General features: G+C 38.6%; 1 protein-coding gene across 1 annotated transcript; it reads right to left on the bottom strand.

Moving 5' to 3' along the window:
• Positions 1 to 1208: 1208 nt before the first annotated feature.
• DIPK2A (divergent protein kinase domain 2A) lies at positions 1209 to 24876 on the bottom strand. Its single transcript, XM_055321452.1, has 3 exons — positions 24113 to 24876; positions 9068 to 9371; positions 1209 to 4063 (listed from the first exon to the last, which is right to left on the bottom strand). The coding sequence occupies exons 1-3, from the start codon at positions 24767 to 24769 to the stop codon at positions 3732 to 3734; spliced, it is 1293 nt and encodes a 430-aa protein (XP_055177427.1). The 5' UTR covers positions 24770 to 24876; the 3' UTR covers positions 1209 to 3731.
• Positions 24877 to 27194: the final 2318 nt, after the last annotated feature.

Raw genomic sequence — 27194 nt, 5'->3', positions numbered from 1 at the left:
TCCATTTATTCTGTATGTTAAGATTCCTTTAATGTGAAATTTGTTTGGAATTTGTTAAACAAAACCAAGTCACTTATCCTGCAGAATTGCCCATGTTCTAGATTTTGTTGACTGTAGGTCCATGCTATCTTTTAACTTTTCCTTGTGTTGTGTATCTCCCATTAATAGATCTAGGGGCTTGATCTGATTTTTTTTTCCTTTTCTTGCGGTGCTGGATACTTTTGAGTCACAATATAAGGCATATCATTAAGATTGACCAGTATGTTCAGGTCTTGTCATCTTCATCTATCCATACAAAGTTCCTCATTAGCTTTTCAATTAAGGGCTTCAGTAGCAACTGATGACCATTGCCTAGCTCTTCTTTTATTAGGAATTATGAAATGGTGATATTCTAACACTCCTTCTGCATTTAACTGTAATAATTCTATATATTTTATGAATTCTGCTCAATTATTTGATTACCCTGGGGTAAGGCAGGATGAATGCTTCTTTGTCTCCAAGTTACCAGTTAGTTTGCACACAAACTCCTTAATATCCTTCCAAAGGTGAATGGATTGGTTTGTCTTTGTTTGCTGTTAGTATTTTGAATGCATAATTTACATATTTACAATGTTTTGGTCCATTTTAGTTATTATCCTTATTGATCATCAAATTAAATCCCTGTATATAGCCAGCTGGATCTTGAGTTTTTGAGAAAAGACAGTGGTGTTTGAGAGCTTTTCTGCTTTGGTGATACTGAGGTATTACTGTTAATTTTTAGATGTAAAATGGTAATGTGATTTTGTTGGAAGAGAAATGTATATCTCTGAATCAAATAACATTTCAGATTTGCTCAAAATAACCTGGGGTCAAGTAAGTTGGGACATAGATGAAAGAAGTTTGGCCACATGTTTGCTAACTTTTGAAGTTAGTATAACCATAGTTAACTATTGTTCCTTACATTATTCTCTTGTATACATTTGAAAAACCCCATGTTTTATTTTATAACTCCCATTTCAGCAGTAAAAGTTATCTATTACAGAAAAGAGTTTACTACAGAAAAACAGAAGAAAACGCACAAACTTTAAGTCCAGCACACTACCAACTGGATAGTTTCTGAAAATGGTATCATAATACATGCAAAAGGAAAAAAACAACTTATCTATACAACCTCACTTTCCATTCAAAAACATTTGGATATTTGAAGTTAAGAGATAGTCTGAAAAGTGTGATTCTTAAAGTATTCTTTATTAAGATCATTAAAAGTTGTAGAAACAACTTTATATTATAAAGGCACAGGGAGACAGTTCTGATAAAATATTCAAATTAAACAGTAACTTACAGTACAAAAGACAATTTTAATGCACATACAAACCCCAAATGTCTGATTCAAAAATATTTTACTGTGTCTATTAATGGGCAATGATTAAAAATATAAATTGCTGCTGTATAATAAATATCTGATAGTGAACATCTTGATAGCAAAGTGAACAAAATATTTATTGCTTTTCATGTACATATTTTTCCCTGTAATTTAAAATTCCTAATTCTTTTACTATCTTCTCAACTTTTTCCAAAGATAAAAGAAATTCCACATAATCTCATGGGGGAAATGGTAGTTTTAAGCACTACCTCCAGTAGCAATCACTGCTGGCAGTATTTTCTCACTTCCTTTTCTGCAATCACAATCACTTTTCCAAAGTAAGATAAAGGTTTGCTAAGCCGCATAAAGACAACCCTCTGTGACTGGCATTCTAAAGTTTGTAATGAACACTTATCAAATATAAAAGGTGCTCTGTTTTGAAAATGTGTATTTTATTTGAAGTTCTGAGTAATGGTGAATGACAAATAATTTTACCTGCTCCCCTCAAAAGTTTCTGAAGTTGTAAAAAGTCAGCTTTAGTAAAATTTCTAGGACTTAAGTGTTTCTTTGAGGGCTAGTTGATACCTGTAATATATGGATGTATAAAAATTAACATAATGCAATCTATTTTATAATGGAGAGACCTTACTCTTCTCCTCCCAGTTTTTATACTGGGGTTAACTATTCATTTCATCATGCTTTTTTGTAGCAACCCAGTTATAGATGGTACAAGTAGAATTTCTATCACAACAGTAAAATAACATGAATGTACCACACTAACTCAATGCTATCTCAACTTAAATACCTACATTAAAGTATTTGATAATCATTGTAAAGTTACTTAACCATATGTCATGTTCAGACAGTGTGTAGCAGCTAGTAACGTGCCTGGCACAGAGTTGATGCTCAATAAATAGTTGCTGAATGAATGAAACAGAAAAGAAAAACTTGGCTTTGGTTGTGCATATTTTAATCACTTTCTGATTTAGAATAAAGTCAGTTAAGAACTAGATACTGCGTACTATACCAAATTTTGCCATAAGTTAAAGCAGTAACTAAAAAAAAAAAGTTATCACCTATGTTAGTGATAGTCAATTTATATACTGTAACTTTTTAAAATAGCCCACAAATTTCACATAGTTGTTAATTTTTATCCAAGTACTTAAATTTGATGTTTTGATGCTTAACAATGGGGTAATGACGACCAAGCTGGGCAGACTGGCTAAACTATGCTTTTGAATAAAAATTACTAGTCCATCAATAAATAAAAAGTTATGATGCCCAAATAAACTCAAATGATGACTATACTGTGTTAATTTCTGTTACTACCAATGAATATAAAGTAGGATATCTTGAAGTCACATATGCTTGGAAGCAGTAGCTTACCTTTGCAACATAAAATAACCAGGAAGATGTGAATGTAATAATGACAAAGTTATAGTATTGGAAGTGTGACAGTAAGAATATGTAGGTGATCAATTTTAAAGTCTAACCGTGACACTAGATCTAACATTTCTTTGGCATATGCATTGGACTATATTGGACTAGTTAGCATTTAAAAAATACTGTTGTTTTTTTCTCAATCAAAATTAACATAAAGGTGTAGATTGCTAGTATACTCTTCTTAAAGCCTTTTAAAGGACAAGATGACATTTTGTAACATATGCCAAACTTCGTGTTTAGTGTACACTTATAGGCATAGAGGGATGTAACTGTTAAATAACCTTGAATGATTTCATGCAATGGTGAAACCACAGAAAGTGGGGAGAAAAGTATTTACATAATAAAATATTCAGCTCTCTGAAAATACAGTAAACCTGGGAATCTTGCCCTACCAGGAAATGTGTACCGCATAGCACTGAACAAAAGCTAGTTCAAATTTAAATAAACACCTAGAATAACCTGAATGTGTGAAATTTAATAAAAAACATAAAAATGGGGGGAAAAATACCTACACATCAGAAGGAAAAAGTGGCCTATAAAACAGGCCAATCTAACTTGACATTCAAAGTAAATGCAAGAGATTCACAAAATCATGATAGTAATGCAAACTAAGTCAAATACCAAGTACCCTTTGATACACAAGCCAATGTAACTATCAGACTCATTTCCAATAGCTTCACAATATTTAATAATCCACTCAGGCATTCAAGGGAGCAAAGCAGTCAATGATAGCTCAAGTCTCCAAAGTGTAAGAACAAACTTATTTGCAGAAGCATCATGTGATTTTTGAAGTAATGTCTTATTTTGATGTTAACATAAGAGATCAGTGCAAGTTTATCATTCTCTGAATGTATTACTTCCAAATTTCATTTTTTTCCAGATAGTTTTTGGTGGTTTAGTTTTAGCCAGTGCTATTTAAATGGAGAAAAGAAAAGTTCACCATAGACTACCTCACATTGTTACTCAATTGTGCTAGGTATTCACGCAGTTCTTTTGCAGCCTGGAATCTGCCATAGCGCTTCTTTGGGTTGGCACACTCGTCCAGCAAGGCCTCTAGACGGCCATCTTTGGCAATTTCACTTGGTGGATCATGAAGAAGTCCTCCAGAAGTGCCACGCCAGGTGGCATGTCTGGATAAGAGGTTCTGACAAACAGCGTAGTAATTGTGGTCCACAGTTGCACGAGCACAAAGAATTTCTTTTGAAAATGATAAGCAAGCCTCCTTATCACAGTCATCAAATTTGCTTTCGTACCACACATCCCAGTTTTCAGGTTTATCTGTAAAAGGGGGAAAAGCAGAAAGAGAAAAATACATTTTAAGAGAGTTTCCATTCCTTCCCAAAATATTTTACTAATTAACAGAGTAGTATTTGTTCCTAAAATTGTATTATAATTTTAAATACTGAAATTTATTGATTTATATATAAACATGGGAATTCATCAATGCCAGAGCAAAAATCAGAAGAGGTCTCTAACTATTGAAGGGTTCAGTCTAGATGGAAACTTTCTATCACATAGAGAAAGTGCCACACAAAGAGAAGCAGGACGCAATGCTTCAAGAGTACAGAGAAGCAGTACTTCTGCCTGGCACTGAAGAAAGCTGTGTAGAAAACATGTGATTTAGGTCTTTAATAAGCAAATGTGAAAATAAATGAGGGAAAACAGTATTTTGGGCCCAGTATAGTTTGTGCAAAGGCATACACTTAAGGATTTGTTCAGCTGATTCAGGAGACAGTAATAAGTTCATGGAGGCTAACCTGTGAGACAGCTACCTGGGGAGATGGTACAGATGAGGCTACGAAGAGATGATTATAACCTGTAGTCCAGGAAAAAAAGCCAAATTGTAGAAACACAGGAGTTTAGTTTTGAGTAAAGTTTAAGGTTCTTATTGGATGGCAAGGTAGATACTATTTACATACTAGTATTAACATTTTATATATAAATAGAGAGTAAATATAAAGTAGCTATGAGGTATTCAGGTGGGTATATCACATATGCAACTAGAAATAGACTTGAAACTTAGAGGACTTAAAAAAAAAAGAAACTTAGAGGACTTTGAAGTCAGAGGTACAGTACACATATTTAGAACACATCAACATACAAGTGCTTAATGGAGCCAAGAGAAGAGCTGTATTATATTGGAAAGCATGTTCAAAGCAAAGGAAAAAAACAAAGACAGGGCAGACCCTTGGAACTTAAGGGGTTGGCAGAGGAGAGATAAGTGAAAAACACTCATTCATTCAGCAAGTAACTATTTGAATGCCTACTCTATAGCAGGCAAGGGTATATACTGGTAAAGAAAATAAATAGATGGTTTCTGCCCTCACCAGCTTACAATCAACTATGTGAAACAGACATTAAATAAATAGATAAACAAATAATGGGAAATGCTACAAAGGAAACAAACCTTTTTATAGTAGAAAGGTTTATGAAAGAAACAACCCTCTAGCATTAGATATACTGGTCAAATGTAACATTTAAGCTAAGGTTCAAAGGACAAGTAGTTAGCTGTATACAGAAGAGAGAGGAAGCATTTTTTAAAAATTTATTTTTATTTTATTTAAATTCAATTAATTAACATATAATGTAATATTGGTTTCAGAGGTAGAGGTCAGTGATTCATCAGTCTTAAGGAATACCCAGTGCTCATTTCATCATGTGCCCTCCTTAATCCCATCACCCAGTAACCCATCCCCCCTACCTCCTCCCCTCCAAGGAACTTCAGTTTGTTTCCTATGGTTAAGAGTCTCTTATAGTTTGTCTCCCTCTGATTTCGCCTTGTTTTATTCTTTCAAAACTCTTTCTCTATGATCATGTTTTATTTCTCAAATTCCACATTTGAGTGAGATCATACGATAATTGTCTTCTCTGATTGATTTATTTTGCTTAGCATAATATCCAATAGCTCCATTCACGTGGTGAGATGAGGCATTTTAGGCAGAGGAAACACTATATAGAAAAGCCCAGAAGCAAAAAGGTTCATTCAAGAAACCAAAAGGCCACTGTAGCTAAAGCATCAAGGGCAGTAGACAGTGGAATATTAAAACTGAAGCAGATTGGGCCCTGATTAAGAATTTTTTTCCTGGGGATCCCTGGGTGGCTCAGAGGTTTAGTGCCCGTCTTCGGCCCAGGGCGTGATCCTGGAGTTCCATGATCGAATCCCACATCAGGCTCCCTGCATGGAGCCTGTTTCTCCCTCTGCCTGTGTCTCTGCCTCTCTCTCTCTCTCTTTCTCTCTCTCTCTGTGTCTCTCATGAATAAATAAATAAAATCTTAAAAAAAATTTTTTTTCCTTTCTTTCTCTTTAAGGTTTCTTTTGAATATTAGAGAGTATTAGTCTACTTTTGTTTGAAACATTCACATTCAAATGTTACAAAACATAAAAAATTCGTTCACCCTAAGCATTTTGTAATTGAAGTATAATTAAGATACAATATTATGTTAGTTTCAGGTGTACAACATATTTATTTGCCAATTCTATACATTATTCAACGCTCACCATGATGCTGTCAACTGTCACCACACGTTACTACATAATTGACTATATTTCCCATGCTGCACTTTTCTTCTTTGAAATTAATTAATTAATTGATTAATTACTGGATCATATGGTATTTCTATTAAATTTTTTGAGGATCTATGTGGCAAGTCAAGAAATAATAGTTTCTTACTTACTTTGTAACTTTAAATTTGTATACCTTTATCGCCTTTATCTATTTTGCCCATCTCCCCTCTGACAACCATCAATTTGTTCTCTGTATTTAAGTGTCTGGGTTTTTTGTTTGTTTTTTCCTTTATTTTTTTATATTCCACGTAAGTGAAATCATAGTATTTGCCTTTCTCTTTGTGACTTATTTCACTTAGTGTAATAATACCTTCTAAGTCAATCCATGTCATTGCAAATGGCAAGATCTCATCCTTTTTTATGGCTAAACTTTCATTTTGTGTATGTATGTGCGTGTATATCATATGTATATCTGTGTGTGTGTGTACCATGTGTGTATACACACACATATACCCACAACTCCCTCTTTATCCATTCACCTTGAGTTCCTTCCGTATCTTGGCTATTGTAAATAATGGTATAGCAAACACAGGGGTGCTTTTATCTTCCCAAATTAATGTTTTTGTTTTCTTTGGATAAATACACAGTAGTGGAATTACTGGATCATATGGTATTTCTATTTAATTTTTTGAGGAACCTCCATACTATCTATTTTCCACAGTGGTTGCACCAATTTATATTCACATCAGCAATGCATGATGGTTCCCTTTTCTCCACATCATTGCCAACAGTTGTTGTCTTTTTGATACTAACCCTTCTGACTAGTGTGAGGTATTATCTCACTGTGGTTTTGATCAGCATTTCCCTGATGATTAGTGATGCTGAACATCTTTTCATGTGTCTGTTGGCCAGCTGTATGTCTTCTTTGGAAAAATGTTTAATTGAATTCTCTGCTCATTTTTTGATAAGATTACTTGTTTTTGTGGTGTTGATAGAATGTAAATAGGAGCTTGATTTTTACTTAAAGAACAATGGGAAGTTAACCCTACCATGAGACACTTGGAAAGAATTGGTGAGAGTTAAAGTAGCACTGGGGCAATGTTCACTGTATGAATACACTGGTGTGGCTGTGTTCATCCAAGATTAGGAATTAGTTGGTATAAAATTGTGACATATTATTCCAAGAATGTCTGCATAGAAAAAGTTACAAGAAATTATTTTTTTCAAAGATTTTTTTTTTTTTAAATTTAGTCAGGAGAGACACAGTGAAAGAGAGAGAGAGAGAGAGAGAGAGAGAGAGAGAGAGAGAGAGAAAGAGAGGCAGAGACACAGGCTGAGGGAGAAGCAGACTCCATGCAAGGAGCCCAATGTGGGACTCAATCCCAGATTCGGGGATCACACCTTGGGCCAAAGGTAGACACTTAAGTGCTGAGCCACCTAGGTATCCCAAGAAATTATTTTTACAAACACATTTCAGTGTTTGTAAATTTGTAAAGTTTTGAAAATTTTAAAAGTTTAGGCAAGTTGCACAACTTTGTAAGTACACTAAAAACCAATGAACTGTACATTTTCAAAAAGAAAAGAATGGTACAGGGCAGCCCCAGTAGCGCAGTGGTTTAGCGCCGCCTACAGCCCGGGGTGTGATCCTGGAGACCTGGGATCGAGTCCCACATCGGGTTCCCTGCATGGAGCCTGCTTCTCCCTCTGCCTGTGTCTCTGCCTCTCTCTCTGTCTCTATGAATAAATAAATAAAAATATTTATAAAAAAAAAAAAGAAAAGAAAAGGATGGTATAAGTTACTGCAACATTCACAAATGTAGGAAGAAGTGGAGAATAAAACACTCCAGCAGGGTGTTTACTCCCTGTGGGAGGATCTATGTGGCAAGTCAAGAAATAATAGTTTCGTGAATATGGAATCAGAACAAGATACTGGGAAAAATCAAGTATTTAACAGGATCAAGATAAGATCATGCCAAATCTAAGTGTCAACATAATAAAATGCTGTTGTTGCTTTCACTACATTCCCCAGGTGCCACACATTTTTGGACTGGGTTCATCAAAAGATCCTCATATGACAGGGGAGAAGATTAAAAATATAAGACCCTCACCATAAAACAACTATCTTTCAGTTTCTTTTATTAAGTAGATTAATTATAGAGTTACAGGCTTTGTCCCTGGCACTTTAAAATTCCTGTGCCATTTAATTTTCAAAAAACTACAGAGAGTCTGCCCACCTATACCTACCATACAAGCTCACAAACCAATGGAGAGCCAAGTTTGGGAAAGATGTAATATCAAAATAAAGTTAGGGGTCTGCAGTGCTAGAAATTATATAAATGGTTAAAAGAAAAAAAAAATCACCACAGGAACCCCAGAAAACAATGCACAGAACATCACTGTAGTGACCCCACAGAAAAATAAGACCTCCATGAGAGCAGAACAGTTTCTCTGGTAGTCTGTAACTAAATAAAAACCTAATTCTTCATTATACTCCTAAACTACAGAATGTAGATTAGATTGTAAGAAAAAGATGTGCACATACACACACATAGACACAACGTATATCTGTGTCTGTTTATATCCAAAGGATATTTTACGAAATATGGAGAAACTGTGATTAGGAGTACAAATATAATAAACTGGTATGCATTTACTGATACTGGTCAAGTAAAACAATGAGGCAAGGCTTCCATCTAAGAAGGAAATTAAAAGTTTGTTTCATATAAACTTTGACATAAAAAATGCATACAAGAAGCAAATATAAGTTATGTACTTACTTTGTCTAATTAACCTTTTGTCAGCAACCAAAACATTTTCAGCATCCACAATGATTACCTTCCCATCTCTAGGACCAACTGCAAAATTGTCAAAGCTGACATCCAGGAGGTAGAGTGCAAATTCAAAGTCATTGTTTGTAAGTTGCTCTGCTATTTCCATTAATTGCCAAGCGAGGTCAACTCGTTTCTCCCATGGTGCATTAAAGTAACTCCACAGTTCTTCTCCAACATAATTTACAGCCACCATTCTTCCACAAGCTCCAAGATATTTTGCAAATGGCCAACCTTCATCAGATGGAAAACTCTACAAAAGAATTACCTTAATATTATAAGCCATTCAGATGAAAATATTTTAGGTCTACCCCAGATCCTCTCAGCAGACATTGTTACTAGGTATATGCTTGGATGTTCTGTTATATTCAGGAGCTGAAAAGAGATAAACTTGATTTCTTTTCTAATTCTACCATTATTAGGAACCTGAAAAAACTTAAATAGGTAACTTTACATTATAAAGCTAAAACAGAATAAATAAATCTTGCTTATCAAAATTGCAGAACCAAACTGATCAACATATAAGGCACCTTCCTTATTACCAAATCTAGAAATATTTACATTTTCTTATATCTTTTTGACTTATTTAAGTACAGTCAACCAACCTTACTTTTGAATGAACAGCACTGCAGGCCTATTAGTCAGCAAGTATTTGCCAGGCACCATGCCCTGTGCTGGGCTGGCAATTAAGAGTGAACAAAACAGAGGGTCTCTAAAATAAAAATTTTTGAAGAGAAGACAGATACTAAGCAAATAATTTTGAGTATAAGCAGTGTTAGTTACTAAGAGTAGTATAGGTCCTAAGAGAGCATTTAATAGAGACCTTACCTAGCCCACAAGCAGGCAGGGGTACAATTTACAGAGAAATTCAAAGAAGTGTTTCTTAATGTACACCCAAAGGTTGGTTAAGAGCAATCTGATATCCTATTGATGCAACCTGCCCTCTACGTACCTTTGGTCCCAAGTCAGTCTCGTTTCCCTTTCTACTGCCACTATATTTTCTGTTCACCTTTAGTTCAATTTCAAAATTATTTATTCGCTTAATCTTAGCAAGGTTTCCTAATGGATTTTATAAACACCGGGAAAATGAATATCCTAAAACAAAAGTCTTTTGTGTTGATGAACAAGTCACTTTAAACTTAAAAGTAAGGCTTTATCTAAGATCTTTCCAGTGCTAAAATGAACACCTACAAAATAAGCACTGTGGTGCAAAAGGATGGGAAGAAATGTTTTAAACTTCTTGGAAAATAACATGACTACATCAAGTATAGAAGAAGCCTAGCACCTTTCCTTAAGTTTGGGAGAAAAAAAATTACAAGATGATATTTACACAAACACTGTAGCAGAAACAAAGCAAGACACTACAGAATATAAATATAGATTACTTCAATTGCTAAAAATTGAACAATCTACATACATTTAAAGAGCTAGCAATGAGGCTCTTTTTATGAAAATAAGTAATATTAACTTTACCTTGAACTTTCATAAAATTGAAAAAAAGTCAGTAATATCCTTAATATTTTTATCAACTGTAAAACAAAACGTTCTTAGAACTAAACTTGATCCATAATTACCTATTTTCATTTGTGCTTCCTTTCAACTATAACTATTAAGGCATAGTAACTATACTTGTTTCTTTAGATGTGTAACTTTCTAAAGATTTTATGTATTTATTCATAAGAGACACACAGAGAGAGAGAGAGAGAGAGAGAGAGAGATAGGCAGAGACACAGGCAAAGGAAGAAGCAGGCTCCCTGCAGGGAGCCCGGTGCAGGACTTGATTCCAGAACTCCAGGACCAAACCCTGAGCCAAAGGCAGACGCTCAACCACTGAGCCACCCAGGCATCCCCGTATATGCAACTTTCTTTTAAATTTTAATATCTGCAGTTTTGTGAAAAAACACTAATTATGTAAATTAAAAATTGAGATATGATAGTATGAATCTTTAAATATAGTAAGTGAATTGAGTCCATCTTAATTCAAAGGCAACATCTGATTCTTTAGCAAGAAGGAAGAGGGAAACACATTTCTCATCTTATACATGAGAATTTTTTTTTTTTTTTTTTTACTTCCTTGGGTACTGGGAAAAGTGAGATTGCTCATGTCCAATGTAAACTGCAAAAAACTGTCTGCTAACCAGGTTATTTTCAACTTTTTCTCTCAATTTTAAAATGCTTCCTTGACCTTGAAAATCTACACAAATTGCAAAAGATTTAACTCTTTCCCATTAGTATTCATGTACAAAGTCCCTGACGTTAAAAAAAGGGGGGGGAGGAAAGACTAAAAATTGGTAATATATGAAATTGTATAGTTTTGTTCCACAAAAAAGTAAAACAAAATTCCTCCATACATTATTGGTATATTATTCACATGCCATACTGTAAAACAGATACAAACATATCTTTGTGAAAATAAAATGGTCTTTGACAACAGGAGAAAAGGGAACCCTGCCAACATCTGCACATGTACAAATGCCTCCTTGTTTTTGGAGCCTTTCCAACTGGCAAATGACAGTCAAATATACACTTCATTACCCAAGTCCCTAATAGGAGAAGATAAAATATATGAACAAATGTCACATTGAGCAATTTTGTATTCATACAGTGATTTCTGACAATATTAACTGAAATCCTGTTATGCCTCATTTTAAGAGCACTACAATTCTTTCATATAGCTTGTTACCTAATCTTTTGGAAGAACTTTAATAAATGAATCCACATTACTAGCTCAGATGACAAGCATTTTTATTGTATAATCAAAATAGATTTCATTAATGATTAAGGAATTGTATTGAATACACTGTAGTACAAAGAAAATGCTCAAAGGAAGCCAAAACATAATTTTTATTTAAAACAATTCTGGCTTAGAACCAAATTATCATGGTCAAGCAGAGTTTGAGAGTTAAAATTTTAAGATGTAACAACATGGATCTGTTAAATATATCAAGCAATGAGAAACCTAAATTCTTACTTTTTGATTATCAAACTCTCAAAGGGAAAAAAAAAAAAAATCCAGTGTAGCTGGAATAAGAAATTTATTGCTGAGATCCAGTTTTTATTTTAAAACAAATCTTAAAATCAGATTTTCAAATTGCCTACTACAGGCACGTGGTCTTAAGTAATCAGACATAAAATGTGTGTATTTTAAGGAGTTATTTATGACTGAGAAAATATGTAAAATACTTTTCATTTGAAGGAAGGAGTCTTTAAACTTGGAATGGTTTAAATTCTAACTGGACTGGAGGCTCTTGAATTATCTGTCCAGGGCTTTAAATCAGGTTGAATGTACATCGAGGTGTAATATGTAAAGTTTTTAAAAGTAAATTATTAGTTTAAAATTGTACGGAGGTATAAAATAGTTATAAAACTATGTATTTCCTTCCATCACTGTATTTTTTTAATTAAATTGGTGAGCACCCAAAGACAACTTCTATGCTTATAACTACCAATGTAAAAATTAAAAATGGAAATTTAAGATTAACACTGTCAACTGGTAAGATCTTATGATCCACTAATTGTCTCTTGTTATGAAATCTAAGATAAATCAGTATGTCCCTTTATCTCTCTCTCTTTTTTTGGTAACAGAAAACTGCAAGCTACCTCTTGGATACCATAAAACTCAATACTAATAACAGTATTACAAGCAGTGACAGTAGCTTAAAGCCAAAGTTCCAGAAATAAGTAAACAAAACCACTAAGGTCATTTTCCATTTTAAAAGAAAATGAAATCAAGGTGACAAAATGCACATACTTGATATTAAAATTACGATTAGGAAATTTAGGTATTTTATATTCTTTATGGTATATAACATTTTATAAAATTTGATATTTAAAAGATAACAGAATATACAGGTAAATAATGAACTTGAAATCACAAAGGGGAGCTTGAAGGTCCACCTTCACTATGCATCTCATAAATGTGACTGTGGCAAAGCCAAACTTCTTAGAGTTTTAGTCTCTTTCTCTGTAAAACTGGAATATTTGTACCACCATATATATTCATCAAGGCAATCCAAGAGCCAAAGGAAAAAAAGAGTATGAAGTGTACTTTGCAGATTTATACTACCTTATAAAGAATTGCTTACCAAAACATATTATTATACTTCCCATTTAAATAAGAAGTCCAGGTATTCATCAGGTTATGCTTATTTTCATATTACATACTAAAAGTCATCTACAAACAATGAATAGCTTCCAAATATAGTCAAGAACCACCAAATTAGAAAAGCATCGCCACTATCCTCTAGCAGTTTCTAATTTACAATGAAATATATAAATTAGCTACCAAACTTTAAGGAGGCTTACTGCTATGAAAAATGTATAGGGCATCCACAAGCACCAAAAATACAAAAAAAAAATTAAACCTTGATACCATGTATACACATAAACTTAGCATTGTAATTTGATTTTCATTTATAATAGTTAAGCACCTCAAAATAAACTCTAAATGCTGAAGTAATCTATCATCTATTTATTGATCAAAACCATCATGTTAGGTTATGTGATTCATAACGGGGATGTGAAATCTAAGAATTCTAGAGTTGGAAGTACATGAGTTGTAAATCAAGTTCAATCTTACAAGCACAGTTTAAATGATTTGCCTAAAGTCATACAGATAAAAGAGGTAAAGTCAGGCAAGTACAACCCCTCAATCCACTATCTTCATGTTTCAGAAGTTTCCAAATTTTGGAAAAGTTAATAGTGCATATGTTGCATACTCATATTATGGAGAGTCTGGGACATATTATGTTGTGAATATAATGTAAGCTTATACATCCTAAGTGGGATAAAGTACATAAAAATCTCATGTGTTTTTATATTTTTTTAATTTGACAACCCCTATTTTTTACAGGTTTTTAAGTTTGGAATTGCAGTTAAGGGATTGTAGGTTAACCCACATTTCACTGACTGCTTACGCAGCTAGAGTAAGAGAGAGTGTCACTGTAGAATGAAGAGAATACAAGTTTTGTATTAAAAAATTCTAGATCTAGCCTAACACCATCATGAAATGCTAAGTAAACAGTTGTAAATAAACAGTCCCTACTCTCAGGAAGCTTTTTTAACTTGAGTTGGGAGAAAGGTTACTAAATACACATAAATTACAAATTACAGAATTTATTACAAATTATAAGTAGAGTATGGTGAAAAAGAAACATAGGGACCTATTTCAGATTGTGTGATAAAGGGCAGCCTAAGAAAGTCCTACTTAGGCTGAGATCAAAAGGATGAGTATAATATTAGACAGACTGGGGAGGGGGCAGTAAGAATGTCCTAGGCATAGTAGAGTCAGAAACAGTATTCTCAGTACTGAAAAAAAGGCCAAAGCAGCTTCAGAAAAATGGATGAGGAAATGGCTTGAGGTAACAGTTGATAAGGGGAGGTAGGGATCAGATCCTGTTGGGACTTAGAGAATGAAACGCAAAACTCCACAACATGGTTGATGTGCTTTGAAAAATAAAAACCCCAAAGCAACCAAAAAAAAAAAAAATCCTTAACATTCAGAAACATTGTACATACTGGAATTTAACAAATATCCTGTGATATATAATGCTGTTCTTAAAACAAGGTTTTTACAATACCACAATACCCTTTGATGAATAACCACACTGTCCTACTAGATGATTCTGTCAGAACACAGTCACTTTAAAGACATACAGCATGTGAGTAAAACCGATAGATTAAAAATAAGGTCAGCTCTAGAACTTGTGATCTATTCTTTTTCCTTCCTTACATGACCAAAAGTGGGGTTTGCATACTAAATTTAAAAGACTGGGGCACCTGGGTGGCACAGTGGGTTGTTTCCAACTCTTGGTTTCAGCTCAGGAGGGGATGGATCTCAGGGTTGGGAGAGCCAGCCCCTTGTTGAGCTTCCTGCCCAGCTTAGGAGTCTGCTTAGGACTCTCTCCCCTTCTGTCCCCCTCCCCCACACTCACTCCTGCCCTCCCAGAGTGTGCTTTCAAGTGCTCTCTCTAAACTAAATAAATCTTTTTAAAAAAAAATCATACTTTCTTTAATACAAGATATGAATATTTTATAAAAATGCCATTTACTTCCTCACAACATTCCATTAAAAGGAACATAACTTTGTAGTTTGCCTAAAGAGATATATTATAAGACATTTTTTAAAGGAGGAAATTCCTAGTAAAAAGAGTCTGACTTGAAAAAAGATCTACTAATAATCAAAACATACAATCTAAAATCTAGTTATAGGTTTTCTACAGAACTAGCATTTCTGCACACACACAGATTTAAACTTGAGAACACTTATAGAAAGCAAATGTTATCAAAAGAATAGAAAATGCTTAAAGGTTCAATTTAAGTTTCAAATTATTTTTAAAAGCCCAAATCTGAACAAAATCCCATTGTAGTAACGCATGTTATAACAGCTGTTCATAGAGATTAGTCAACCATACTGGTGACAGACTAATGTGTTCACAGTTTTGTGAACTGTCTAGAGGGGGAATATAGTAAAACTACTGGAATGATTTAATGGTTACCTAATTTTTACTAAAATTTCTCTAAGACCGTTGCTTCTTAATTTTTACTGCTAAATAGTGCCCAAAATCCATTGTAAATACTGTAGAATCTTAATAATCTCAAGATTTTTCAAGTTACAGGATATGTTCCATTTATTTCATTAAATCATTTCCTGAATGCCATTTTCCACCCACCTAGAATTCCAACAATATTAAGCAATGCCTTGAAAATAGCAAGGTTATGTTATTTCTCTGAATATCATATCCAACAGCTGTTTCTAAAATTGGAAACTAATGTCAAAACGCATCAACAAGAAATCTACGTAAGTTTAATAGAAATTAATAAACTTTAAAACTAAATAGCTTAATAAATGCACCCCCACACACACCAAAAAAATAAATAAATAAACATCTGGCCAAAGAGATACCATTCAATTAGTGACAACTTAATTAATTAATGCCATTTAAATATGCATAAATTTACTAGTCTCAACTGATGCTTTACCTACAGTCACAATCAGCAAGTGTGATCCACATTTCTAAGTTGAAATATCTATCTACAAACACTATACTCAAACATTTACTTCTAGTAAGACAAAACTTCAAAGAAAGAAAAAGTATATAATAAGCTTTTTTGGACCCAATAACCCAAGAATCCTTCCTTGCTTTCTTTAGTCAAGACCTGATTTCTTTAAAATCTGCCAAGTACTAACTTTAAAAAATAAAAAAAAAAAAAAAGATTTTATTTATTCATGAGAGACACAGAGAGATGTAGAGACATAGGCAGAGGGAGAAGTAGGCCCTCTGCAGGGAACCCCATGCGGGTACTCGATCCCCATCCTGGGATCATGCCCAGACCTGAAGGCAGATGCTCAACTGCTGAGCCACCCAGGCGTCCCAGTAAGTACTAACTTACTCCCCTGGTTCCTTTAAAACATAAACTGAATTAACTTCGCCCTTCCAGAAAAAAACAAACTACCCGCTAGTAGCACAGTATCTCTCTCTAGTAAACCTGGTGCCTAGTTTTAAGATTTGTTTTCCTGTTGTTGCCTTAATTCAATATATACAAGACAAAATTCTTGGTTCCCCTACCCCAAAGCCATTCCTTCTCTGGGCTTACACATCATAAAAGGAATTATTCCAGTAGTTGCTCAGACACAAACCTCAGGAGATATCCTTTATTTTTCCCTTTCCATCTTACCTTTCTCATCAGCAAGTCTTGTCAGCTATTTTTCCAAAATATTTTGGTTCTGACCACTTTTTATAACCTCCATCGCAACCATCTTAATCCAAAGCACTATACTTTCCCATAATCTCGCAAAAAAGTTTTTCAGATTTCTATCTTATCCTTTACAACCCATTCTGCCAAACCAAGCCCTACTAAAAACACCTCTATTGTTTCACATTACCCTGAAAATAAAACTCTAAACTCATTAAGTATGGTTACACAGCTGTATTAGGTATGATCCTTGTCTACCTCTATGACCTTATTATACATGCTTCCTACTCTTCTGGATTTGCCATATCTCTTGTCCAAAAACACTCCGCCCTCAGACCTTTGCATCACTGGCTATATCTCTCATCATCTACTACTCAGCTGAAATGTAACTCTTCCTGACCACCCAATCTAGATAGAGTATTCTATCCCCAATCCAATTCTCTATCACAGGAGTCTGTTTTGTTATTTTTATATTACGTAAAATCTGAAATTTCCTTTGTTTTTTGTTTGTTGCCCGCACATAGCATCCCAGAACACATCGGCTGCACGGATTGTACCCTGGCCTGCCATCTTCACTGTATCCTAAGGTATATAGATCAGTTCCTGGAACTGCCACACAATTCTTGCCAGATCTTTTCACTTCAGTTAAAAATCCAAATGTGTTCTAGAAAGGCAAAATATGGAGAAGACCCTGAAGCATCATATCTACTTCAGATAATCTTTTAAGATTCTGTCTCAGAGTCTAAGAAATTAGACCAGACTTAACCTTTTTTTTTAATTATCGCTTGTTACTGTACTAATTAGAATTACTAAACTATAATAACTTAGAGAAAAATTGAATTATTTGCTCTGTATTGCTGAATCTTTATCTAAACCCTATTTCCTACAATATTCTTTCTATTCAAAGTAATTCGTATGGGACAAATCCCTAACCCTCTTTTTAATTACTATTCAAAAAACCTATAGCCTGAAGCAGCAACTACATAGGTATTTATGATGTGTATATATGTAAATAAGTTAACATTTCAAAGATTGTCATAGGAAGAGTAAAACATATATTTCTAAGATAGATGTCAACATAATATACTACAGAAATTTTCAACTCTAGGTATCTAAGAATGAAGTAAGTTGATCTGCAAAGTAGTAACATATTGAAAAAACCTTTCCAATTAAAGATATTACATATATATTATCTGAATAACCCTATCTCCTTTAATCTTTAAAACAATATTCTTATAAGTAACTATTATAATTCCTGTTTTATTTATTAAAAAACTGAAGTTCTAAAACATTAACCATTCAACAACTTTGAGTTAGTATAGAATGCCATTTCAGTACTACCCCCACCACTCTGCCTGTCCCCCCACGCCCCCACCCCTGACCTCATTCATGGACAAAATCTCATTTATCCTTCAAAACTCAATATGCCTATGAAATCTTCCCTGGTATCCACACCTAGAAAGGTACACTCAGATGTCCCTCCCTAAATGAGTCATTTGACAGAATATAGATATCTTTTAATAGGACTTATTATGCTATACTTATTATAATTATTCTTTTATATACCTACCTCCTACATAGTACACTACTTGCTGCCTAGACAGATCCTTTGAATCTCAAGGCCTTCTAAAGGTCTATTTACCAAATGAACAAATAAAGTCCAGTTCTTCCGATTCTAAATCCAGGGCTACAAAGTCCAAAGAGCTTCCAGGTATTTCACAGATAACTCCTCATCAAAAATCTATTTTAGTAAAGACATACAAATTGGACAAAAGATTTGATTACATAATTTAAAACCTTTCAGGGTCTATGCCCAGGATGAATAACTATCCACATCTTACACTAGTAATTTACAATTACTTAGTAAAGTTCATTGTATATGTAGGGAAAATGCAGGGCCTATATTCTAAGGTCACATTAGTTCAATATATGCATAATGAATGAAAAGTGAAGACAGAAATAAATATCAGCCGTTCTGTGAAGTTAGCAGCGATGACTGCAATACAGGAACTAGGCCAGAGATCATAAACCAGAAAAACAGAAAATAAAAACCAGTCTGATGATCCCAAGAAATTGACTACTCATGTCTAGAAAGTAGATACCCAAAAAGTAAGCTTTCTATTCCCAACTAACATGTGTGAGGAATATGTAGTTATCCATATGGTGGAAATATGAAGGAAAACAGTTCGAAGATTAGACGAAAGTATAGAAAGGACCTCAGAATTAATAATGGTGAGAAGCGATGAATAAATCCAGAAAATAGGCCAGTGGAGCAAAATAATTTTGCTCCACTGATCTGGAAGCGGTGCTATCCTAAGGGTGAACGCCTGTTTCTTTAGGCTTTCCAAAATAAAAGTCTCCTTGGATGTGAGGTACAGAGAAATATTTTATTATTTTTGTTTTTTCATGAAGGGTGTTCAAGTGTCAATGTCACTTCTAATTCAAAAAAAAAAAAAAACAGAAAAACACTAAACCTCCAGATTTAAGGTTATGATCACATAAAAAGTGCTCTACTTAGAACTACCTATGCAGAACCACCTCTGAAAACTAAATATGGGAATGCAGTTACCACCGTAGCATCCAGTGGGAAGGTAGGTGGCTCCCTAAGCTGTTGCTTGCAAAGAAACTCCTGATACAAAGTCTGGAACATCTTTTCATAATGCTATTACCCTACATGACACTTGGCTACATTTAGCTCCATATTTTTTTTTTCCTTTAAAGGCAAACTCTGTTTTGTTTTGTTTTTGTTTTTTCGTTTTGTTTTAAAATCTGATTTCGTGTGTGTAAAAATTTGGGAGGAAAACAAGCTCGAAAACAGGGTTATCTACCTTGGCCTCCCTCCCATACCTTCTAGCAGGGACCAAGTACCAAACCCCCAATCCCCTTTTAGAAGTTTAAAGCCACTAGTCAAAATCAAACTCAGAAGAGAAGTAGAAAAACAGTAATTTCTCAAATCAAGGGTTTGAGATTCACAGGATACTGGGACTAAAAAGGAAAGGACCTAATTCATTAGTTTCATTTTATAGGTAAGACCCATAAAGAAGTTTACCAACTAGTCCAAAGTAAGGCAGCTAAATGGCCATAATCTTTTGTTTACTTCAAAACCTGTATCTTAGGCAGTGCACCTTAAAAATATTTTCCTCTTTAGGAAGTATTTTTAAGGACAAAACAACAACATTCACTCAAGGTTTTCTATAAAAACTCATTCTGTAATAAGGGATGAACTAAACCAATGTAACTAAAGGTACGGTTCATAATCTGAATCGTAACTAATTTTAAGATGATCCATATTCCAAACAAGCTTCAAAACAGCTGATTAAGCAGATGGTTAAAGTTACTTTTACCTTATTTAATGTCTAACACTTACTGAGTGCTTGATAGGCATTTAGCACTATACAATGCATTTTGCATGTACTATGTCATTTATAAGAATTGAAATAAAAGATAAAAATCTATGGCATAAGTGACAGCTACATTTGGTAAAAATTAAGGAACTTCTATTAAAACCATGATTCAGGAAATTTAAGACAAAGTCCTATAAATGGAGTGAAACATATTCCTAAATCCTCCATCCTAAACAAACAGCTTTGTTTCTTTAAGTAAGATCATTGTCACTAGGTCTGTAGGTCATCAAGTCAGAGATAGTTTGGGCTTCAGGAAATCCAGACAGTATTTTTCTGTAACAAACACACGACTTCTATAAATTCAAGAATAAGTAACTGCAAATATTGGTAGAAAAATTTACCAACAAAGTAACAGAAAACATCTTGACATCTTGCCAAAACAGTTCAACATCTTGATTTTCCAATATTCCAAGAATGCTATTAGACAATATAAAATCCACAAAGTCCCTCTCTCCATTTGCTTCATAGGATTATGGTACTTATAATCAAAACAAACTTCTTGGTGAAGTAAAACCATGAAGAAGGAAGGAAAGTATCAGTGGAGAAGATAATAGTTCTAGGGTTATCTTGTTGTTTGAGGTTTATAAATTTTTTTAGAAAATGATAATTCTATGGCCATACTACTTTCCTTTGAACTAGATAAGCTGCTGTAAACTAGTAAAACTATCCAATGATGGGAAGAGTTGTACTTTCACACCTTTTCATACTGGTTAAGTCTATATTACAAATCTACACAGCCTTAAGTAGATGAAGTATGTGCGTTAATAGGTCTTACAGACACTTAGTACCTTTCAAAGTCTTCTTTCAAGGCATAATAGAAATTGCAATTTGTTACTGTTTCTTAAAATCCGAAGAGGCAAATTTAAGTGAGCAAAATTTACCTACATTTTCAGTTCTTTCTTTAGTACCTATCAAAGGAAATCTTTAAATATTTATTTTGGAAGCATATTTACCACACTGAAACTTTTAAGAATAGTTTGCTGAAGTCAGTTCAAAAGACTTTTTTTCCCCCCTAAAGTAGTTAATTTTTGGACAATATAAGAAAAATCTGATTTGTCACCAAGTGTCCAAAAATTCAATTAGTAGCTCCCTCTCCTGGAAAAAAAGAAAAATGTGAGTTCCTCTTTAAGCTGTAAAATACATGCTTCTATCTTTAAAATATTTTTTAAGGAACATGAACCAAAATACATAAATAGTCAAATCTGAGTGAGGTTTTCTATCATTGTTAATACCGCATACTACCATAAACAGCAATTAACAGTTTTATAGAAACCTATATAAATACCAAACTTGTATGTCTCGTTAGCAGAAATAACGAACATCATGATTTGACTTAATAATGATCTTTGTACCTGATCACACAATTTTAAGATTCACTTTAGTGGTTTTACTCCATCATCAAACCTCAAGTGCATTGTTTATACTTCTTAACTCACTAATATTTCCCCCGATGAAGTAGTTCTATAAAGAAAGTAGCATCTCTGTGAACATTTATTTGAAAATAAATCCTATTCAACTTGCTTGTTCATCATATAAAAAAATAAACATAGCAATAGGACTACTGGTATTAAAGACCCCAAATTTATATTTCACAGAGCACTTAACAGTTAGTTACAGAACGGGACTGCTTAAATTTCAAATGCAACACACAGAAGTCAAAATAAGCAATGTTAACATGTATTTCCTCACATACTAAAACCAAACTCTTATTCCATAACCCATCTATCCACTCATTTAGAGCAATTGTGTCACCAAGTTTAAATTACAAGACTATAACTGATTTTTTAAAAAAATTGTTTATCACCAAAGATGAAAACAGAGAAAGATTGAGGGAAGAGTTAGTCAGAAAACACGATACAAGCACACTTGACTATCTCAACCAGAAAGTAAACTGAAAATGTCAAGACAGCTTCAAACTTCAAAAATTTATATAAAAGCTTCCCAAATAAAACAGATTTTCCTTAGTGCAAATCAAGCGCGAAGCTATCTTTACAAAGAGCTGGACCTAGAATGTCCTTAAAATATCAGTCCTAGTATTTGTTGTTGCAACACATGCAAATGTCCGCGTTGAATACATCAATATTCAGAGTTACTTGATAAAAATCTTTCGGTAGGCACCCACTATTACAAGTGCAGAAGATGTGTATGTACTACTACTCAGATAGGTCCTTTTAAATTTCTGGGTCCCAGAGAATTTGACAGATTATCTGCAAATACACTGCTAAAGCTTTCTACAGGGATCAATCTTCCTAATATAAGCATCTATTCCTCAAAGAGGAAAAAAATAGTTTAAATAAAAAAAAAAGTTGAGGCAAATGTGTATTACAAATATGATCTTAAGTTTTATAGGGTGACTAGTTGCATTGAAACTACTTAATAATTTCTGAGAGGGAAGTTTAAGCAGTTTTATACCCCATTTACTGACTGTTAAAGTGTTTAACATACAATCTGTACTTGAAATGTGACCCATTATGTACATCCTATCACAGCTTAAAATTTACTAAGATCCACACTAAAGTTTTGAAAAGTAATTATTTTGTGTTGAAATTATTCGGCTGAACTAATCAAATGAAGCTGGTTTCCCTTTCTAAGATGGGCATTAGAGAACTTGAGAAAAGAAAGCAATATAAATGAATACTGTACATTCCTATTGCACTTGACTTTAAAAAAAAAAAAAACCCACCAAGAATCCTGTTACAACCACACCCCCCCCAACAGTAACATTCTCAGCCGCACAAAGAGCATTAAGTATATCAAAGTTAGTCATTACTAATTTTAAGTCATGCCCCCCTCATATTTGATAAACAGCAAAACTGGTATGGAAAAGGGGCAAGGTAACTTTCCTGCAGTTACAGGAAGGATCACAAACCCACAACTGTAACCACTATTCAAGAACCCCCGCACGAAAGCGGGTGGGAATGTGTGGAAACTCGGTAACTACTCCAAAGGTCAACAGGTTTTTTGTTTTTTTTTTTTGAGGGGGGGGTTCTTTTTTTTTTTTTTTTCTGTCACCTGTTAAAAAGATGCCAACCTATTCCCCTAAAAGGTGTGTTTGTTTTCAAAACAAAGTCACGAGAAAGCCAAGAACTCAACTAGACCGGAGATAAGAATCTCTTTCCCCTGTTTCTCACCCTGGCCTAACATTTCGTCTCCTTGCTGCAGCCAAATCACTTAGATGAATAGGGCAGGTCACAGAATCGGGATGCAAATGTCCGTGTTGACCTCAAATCCTCGCAGCCCCAAGTCCGCCGCTGCCTCACTTTCTTCCCTTCCTCTTCCTAACCCCACGCAAAGCACCGCCCAAGGATTAACCTGGCCGCAGCCTCAATCCCCCTGCTTGTCCCCCAACGACCCGACCCGCCAGGTAAACGAGCTAAAGGATAAAACAAAGACTCTGGGGCCGAAGTCAGGCCAGGCAACAAGAGTACTACTACTGGAGGGGAGAGCAAACGCTCTCCAGGGGCTGGAAACACTGGAGAAGAAGAACGAAGGAAGCTCCAAGGGCTCGAGAACAGACTGCGCTGGGGAAGTGCAAACCCCGGCGGATAAAAGCCGGAAGGCGGAGAGAGGGGCCCCCAAGGAAAACTCACGGGAGAGACATTTCGGGAACGTACGAGACGCGCTGCTCCCTCTGGCGTTAAAGGGTCCGCAGTCAAACGCGAGGTGCGCCCGAGTGGAGGTGCCAAGAGCGGACCCTCCAGCAGCCGGGCCGGCCGCCGGCCGCCGTCCGCCTCGGCGCCCCGGGCGGGGGTCTCCCCGCGCCGCCCCCTTCCCGCGCTCGCGGGCCGGGTCCACGGCGGGCAACAACCATCGAGCGCCGGCGGAGCCGCTTCTCCGACTCCAGCCCCCCCCATCCCCCCCATCCCCCCCGCCCCCGGGCTCCGCGCCTACCTACCTGTAGCACCAGCGGCTCGGGGTTGAAGGCCAGGGTCAGCAGCAGCTGCATGCGCTCCGAGTCCTTGAGGTTGCGCAGCAGGAAGCTGCCCGAGTCCTTGGTCTCGGCGTAGCGGCGCACCAGGCGATCGAGCAGCCGCTGCGAGGGGCAGTGCACCAGGTCCGACCAGCCCTCCACCGCCTCGGGCGTGAGCAGCCGCACGTCGCCGTTGAGGCGCGCGAACTCGGTGCGGGGCATGGCCTGGAGCAGGTCGCAGCGGGGGCGGCCGGTGGCCCGCTTGCAGATGCTCTGGTCGAGCTGCGCCAGCTCGCGCTGCGAGCCGAGGCGCTTGAGCACCACTCGGCGGCGGCCGCCCTCGCGGGGCTCGCCGTACTGCGCGAAGTAGACGTTCTTCACGTTGAGGAAGTCCAGCAGGCGCAGGCGGCCCCACGCCTCGAACACCACCTGCCCGTTGAGGAAGCGGCGGCACCAGCTCGTGCCGAAGCACGCCGGGCACTTATTGAGCTGCAGGAAGCGCCGGTCGGCCAGCTCGTTGCGCTGCCAGGAGGCGAGCAGCGACGGCGAGTGCAGCACCATCAGCACCAACAGGCTGCCCAGCGCCGCCAGCTTCAGCGAGCGGGACAGGCGGCCCAGCTTCGGGGGCACCAGGCGCCACATCCCGCCCGCCGCCCGTCCGCACGCACCGGAGGGCGAGGGCACCCCGCGGGCGCCCCCGCCGCGCCGAGACCCGGGGAGCGACCGGCAGGGGCCCCCGGGCGAGAGACGGCGCGGGGGCGCGGGGGCGCGGGCCGGGGCGGCGGGCGGCGGGCGGCGGGCGGCGTGGGCGTGCGAGGCAGAAAGGCGGGGAGCGGGCAGGAGCCGACCCGAGCGGGCTGCCACTAGTCTCCACAACTCTCGAGCTCCCTCCTCCGAGCTCCCCGCCCTCCGACTCCGGCGGCGCCTCCCGCACGCCGACCAAGTTATAGAGGGCCGGGCCGGGCGGGGGAGGGAGCGCGGGGACCCGACGGCCGCGCGCGCGCGCGCACGCGCACTGCTCGCTCGGGGCGCGGGAGCGGCGGCGGCGGCGGCGGCGGCGGCCGCCTGTGGGGCGAGCGGGGTCTCCGAGGGGAGAGAAAGAGGGACTCACGGAAGGGGAAGAGAAGCTGGGATGTCTCACACCGAAAAGTAGCAACAGTGTAGGAAGGTGGGGAGGATGAGGCGCCCGCGCGTCCCTGACGCCTCACGCCCGGATTCGTACGCGCCGGCTCTCCAGAGGGAGGGAGGAGGAGGGAGGAGGGAGCGGGGCGGGGGGGGAGGGGGCGGGGGCGGGGCTCCGGGGCGGAGCCAGCGCGTCGCGCGCCGCCCGGAAAGCGTAAGCGCGAGCCCGCGGGGGTGGCTGGCGGGGCCCGCTCCGCGGGGGGCGGGGCTCGGGCTCCTGGAGGAGGGAGGAGCTGGCGAGGTCGGGCGCTGAAGCGGCTCCGGCTTCGCAGTTCATCTTTTACGAGCGCTGAGGCTTCCTGGGGTGGCCTCTCTCTGGCCGTCCCGGAAACCGTCCTGTGAGGGGGAAGGGGAGAAAGAGACGAGTCGGCGGAGGGCCGCCCGTCCGCCCCGGGACTGCGCGCGCCGGGGGAGGTGGAGGGGGCGGGGCAACGTGCGCCTCGGCCCGAGGGCCGGTGCGGCGCGCGCCGGGGGGGCGGGGCGAGGGGCGGGGCGGGGGCGCGCGCCCGGCGGGACTTGGCAGAGCCCGGGGGCCGCGCGCCTCCTGGCCGGGGGCGGGCCTGCGCTGGGAACGTGGGAAAGGCGTGAGTTGTCGGCGGACTCGTTGGGGGCCGCGTCCTTGGCGTCTGTTATTATCTGCCGAGGCCTCTTAAATTTCCTGAGCGGGTTGCGGGGGGTTGGGGGGGGCGGTTGAAAAGGAAGTTAAGTGGGAAGTGTGGTGAAGCGAGAAGCGGCGCGGCCTGCTGTGGCGGCGGTGAAGAAGCGGGGAGGAGCCACGTGGGCAGGTTCGCCTCGCGCCCCCCCCCCCCCCCCCCGGGCTGGTTGCGCAGCCCGCGCCTGGAGCCGCTTTCCCCGCTCGGAGAAGTGAGTTTCCCGGCGCCGTCCGAGCGCAGCCGGCTGGTGTTTCCAGCCCCGCCCGCGGCGCCCCCGGGGCTGGGGGCTGGGACCTGGACCTGGGACCTGGGAGCGGCCCCGCGGCCGCGGCGCGCTGCTGTGGCGGTAGCCATGGGGACCCGGCTGTCTGGGTTCGCGCCACGGCTGCAAAAATAGCTCGGAAACGCTGAACCGTAGAGCGAGCGCCTTGTTTTGGTATAAGTTTCGGGGCTCTAGCAGCAGGCCGGGAACACGTAACGCGGCTCCTCCGTGTTAGCGCCCCAGGAGTTCAGAGGAGCAGCTGGTCTGAGAAGAAGCGAGTTCCCGAGTTAACTTTAGGGACGGAGCCGTGATTTTTAGAGGACGGCGGTGCCCGGCACGTGTGCAGACCGACTGACTGCGGGGCAGCCCCGCTGGAGGAGCCGATTCGCTTCCCCGTGGTGTTCGCAGCCGCTGTTTGATCGGCCAAGTGAAAGGCGCAGCCATCCCCTCGTGGAGGACTGTGGACTCGAGGAGTCCTTCCTGATACAAGAATTCAAGCTTGAAAAAAAAAGAAAAGAAAAAAAAACCACCCTGTGGACAGTTAAGCATATTCAACACAGAAGTTTTTAGATGATGCTACATTGGATACAGGCACATTGGAAGATGTAGTCTTCAGTTTTGTGTAAAGCGGCTGAGAAGGCTGGCTGCTACAGCTAAGGACTTTTCGCCCCCCTCCGGCAGTAATTTTTACGTAACTTGCCTCCAAGCGTCCCCAAACTCCCGTGCAATGTGAAATTATGAGCGAAATATCAAATGAGGACTTCCCAAAATAAAGCGATTGTTGTGATTAGTCTGGATCTGTCCACTCTGCTGCCGCCGCTCCTACTACTGCTGAATTGTAAACTAGGCAAGTCGTTACTAAACTGCAAGTTTCCTGCCCCTAGTCTCTTTCTTACCTGTCCCGTAGGTGTGTTTGGTTAATACCAGATAATCAATGTGGAAATTCTTTTAAAAAAAATAAAAGCATTAC

The sequence above is a fragment of the Nyctereutes procyonoides genome, unplaced genomic scaffold (genome assembly GCF_905146905.1).
Source record: "Nyctereutes procyonoides isolate TBG_1078 unplaced genomic scaffold, NYPRO_anot_genome, whole genome shotgun sequence".
NCBI classification, from domain to species: domain Eukaryota; kingdom Metazoa; phylum Chordata; class Mammalia; order Carnivora; family Canidae; genus Nyctereutes; species Nyctereutes procyonoides.
The sequence above is the reverse complement of the archived record's forward strand: the minus strand, read 5'-3'. Positions and strand labels throughout refer to the sequence as shown.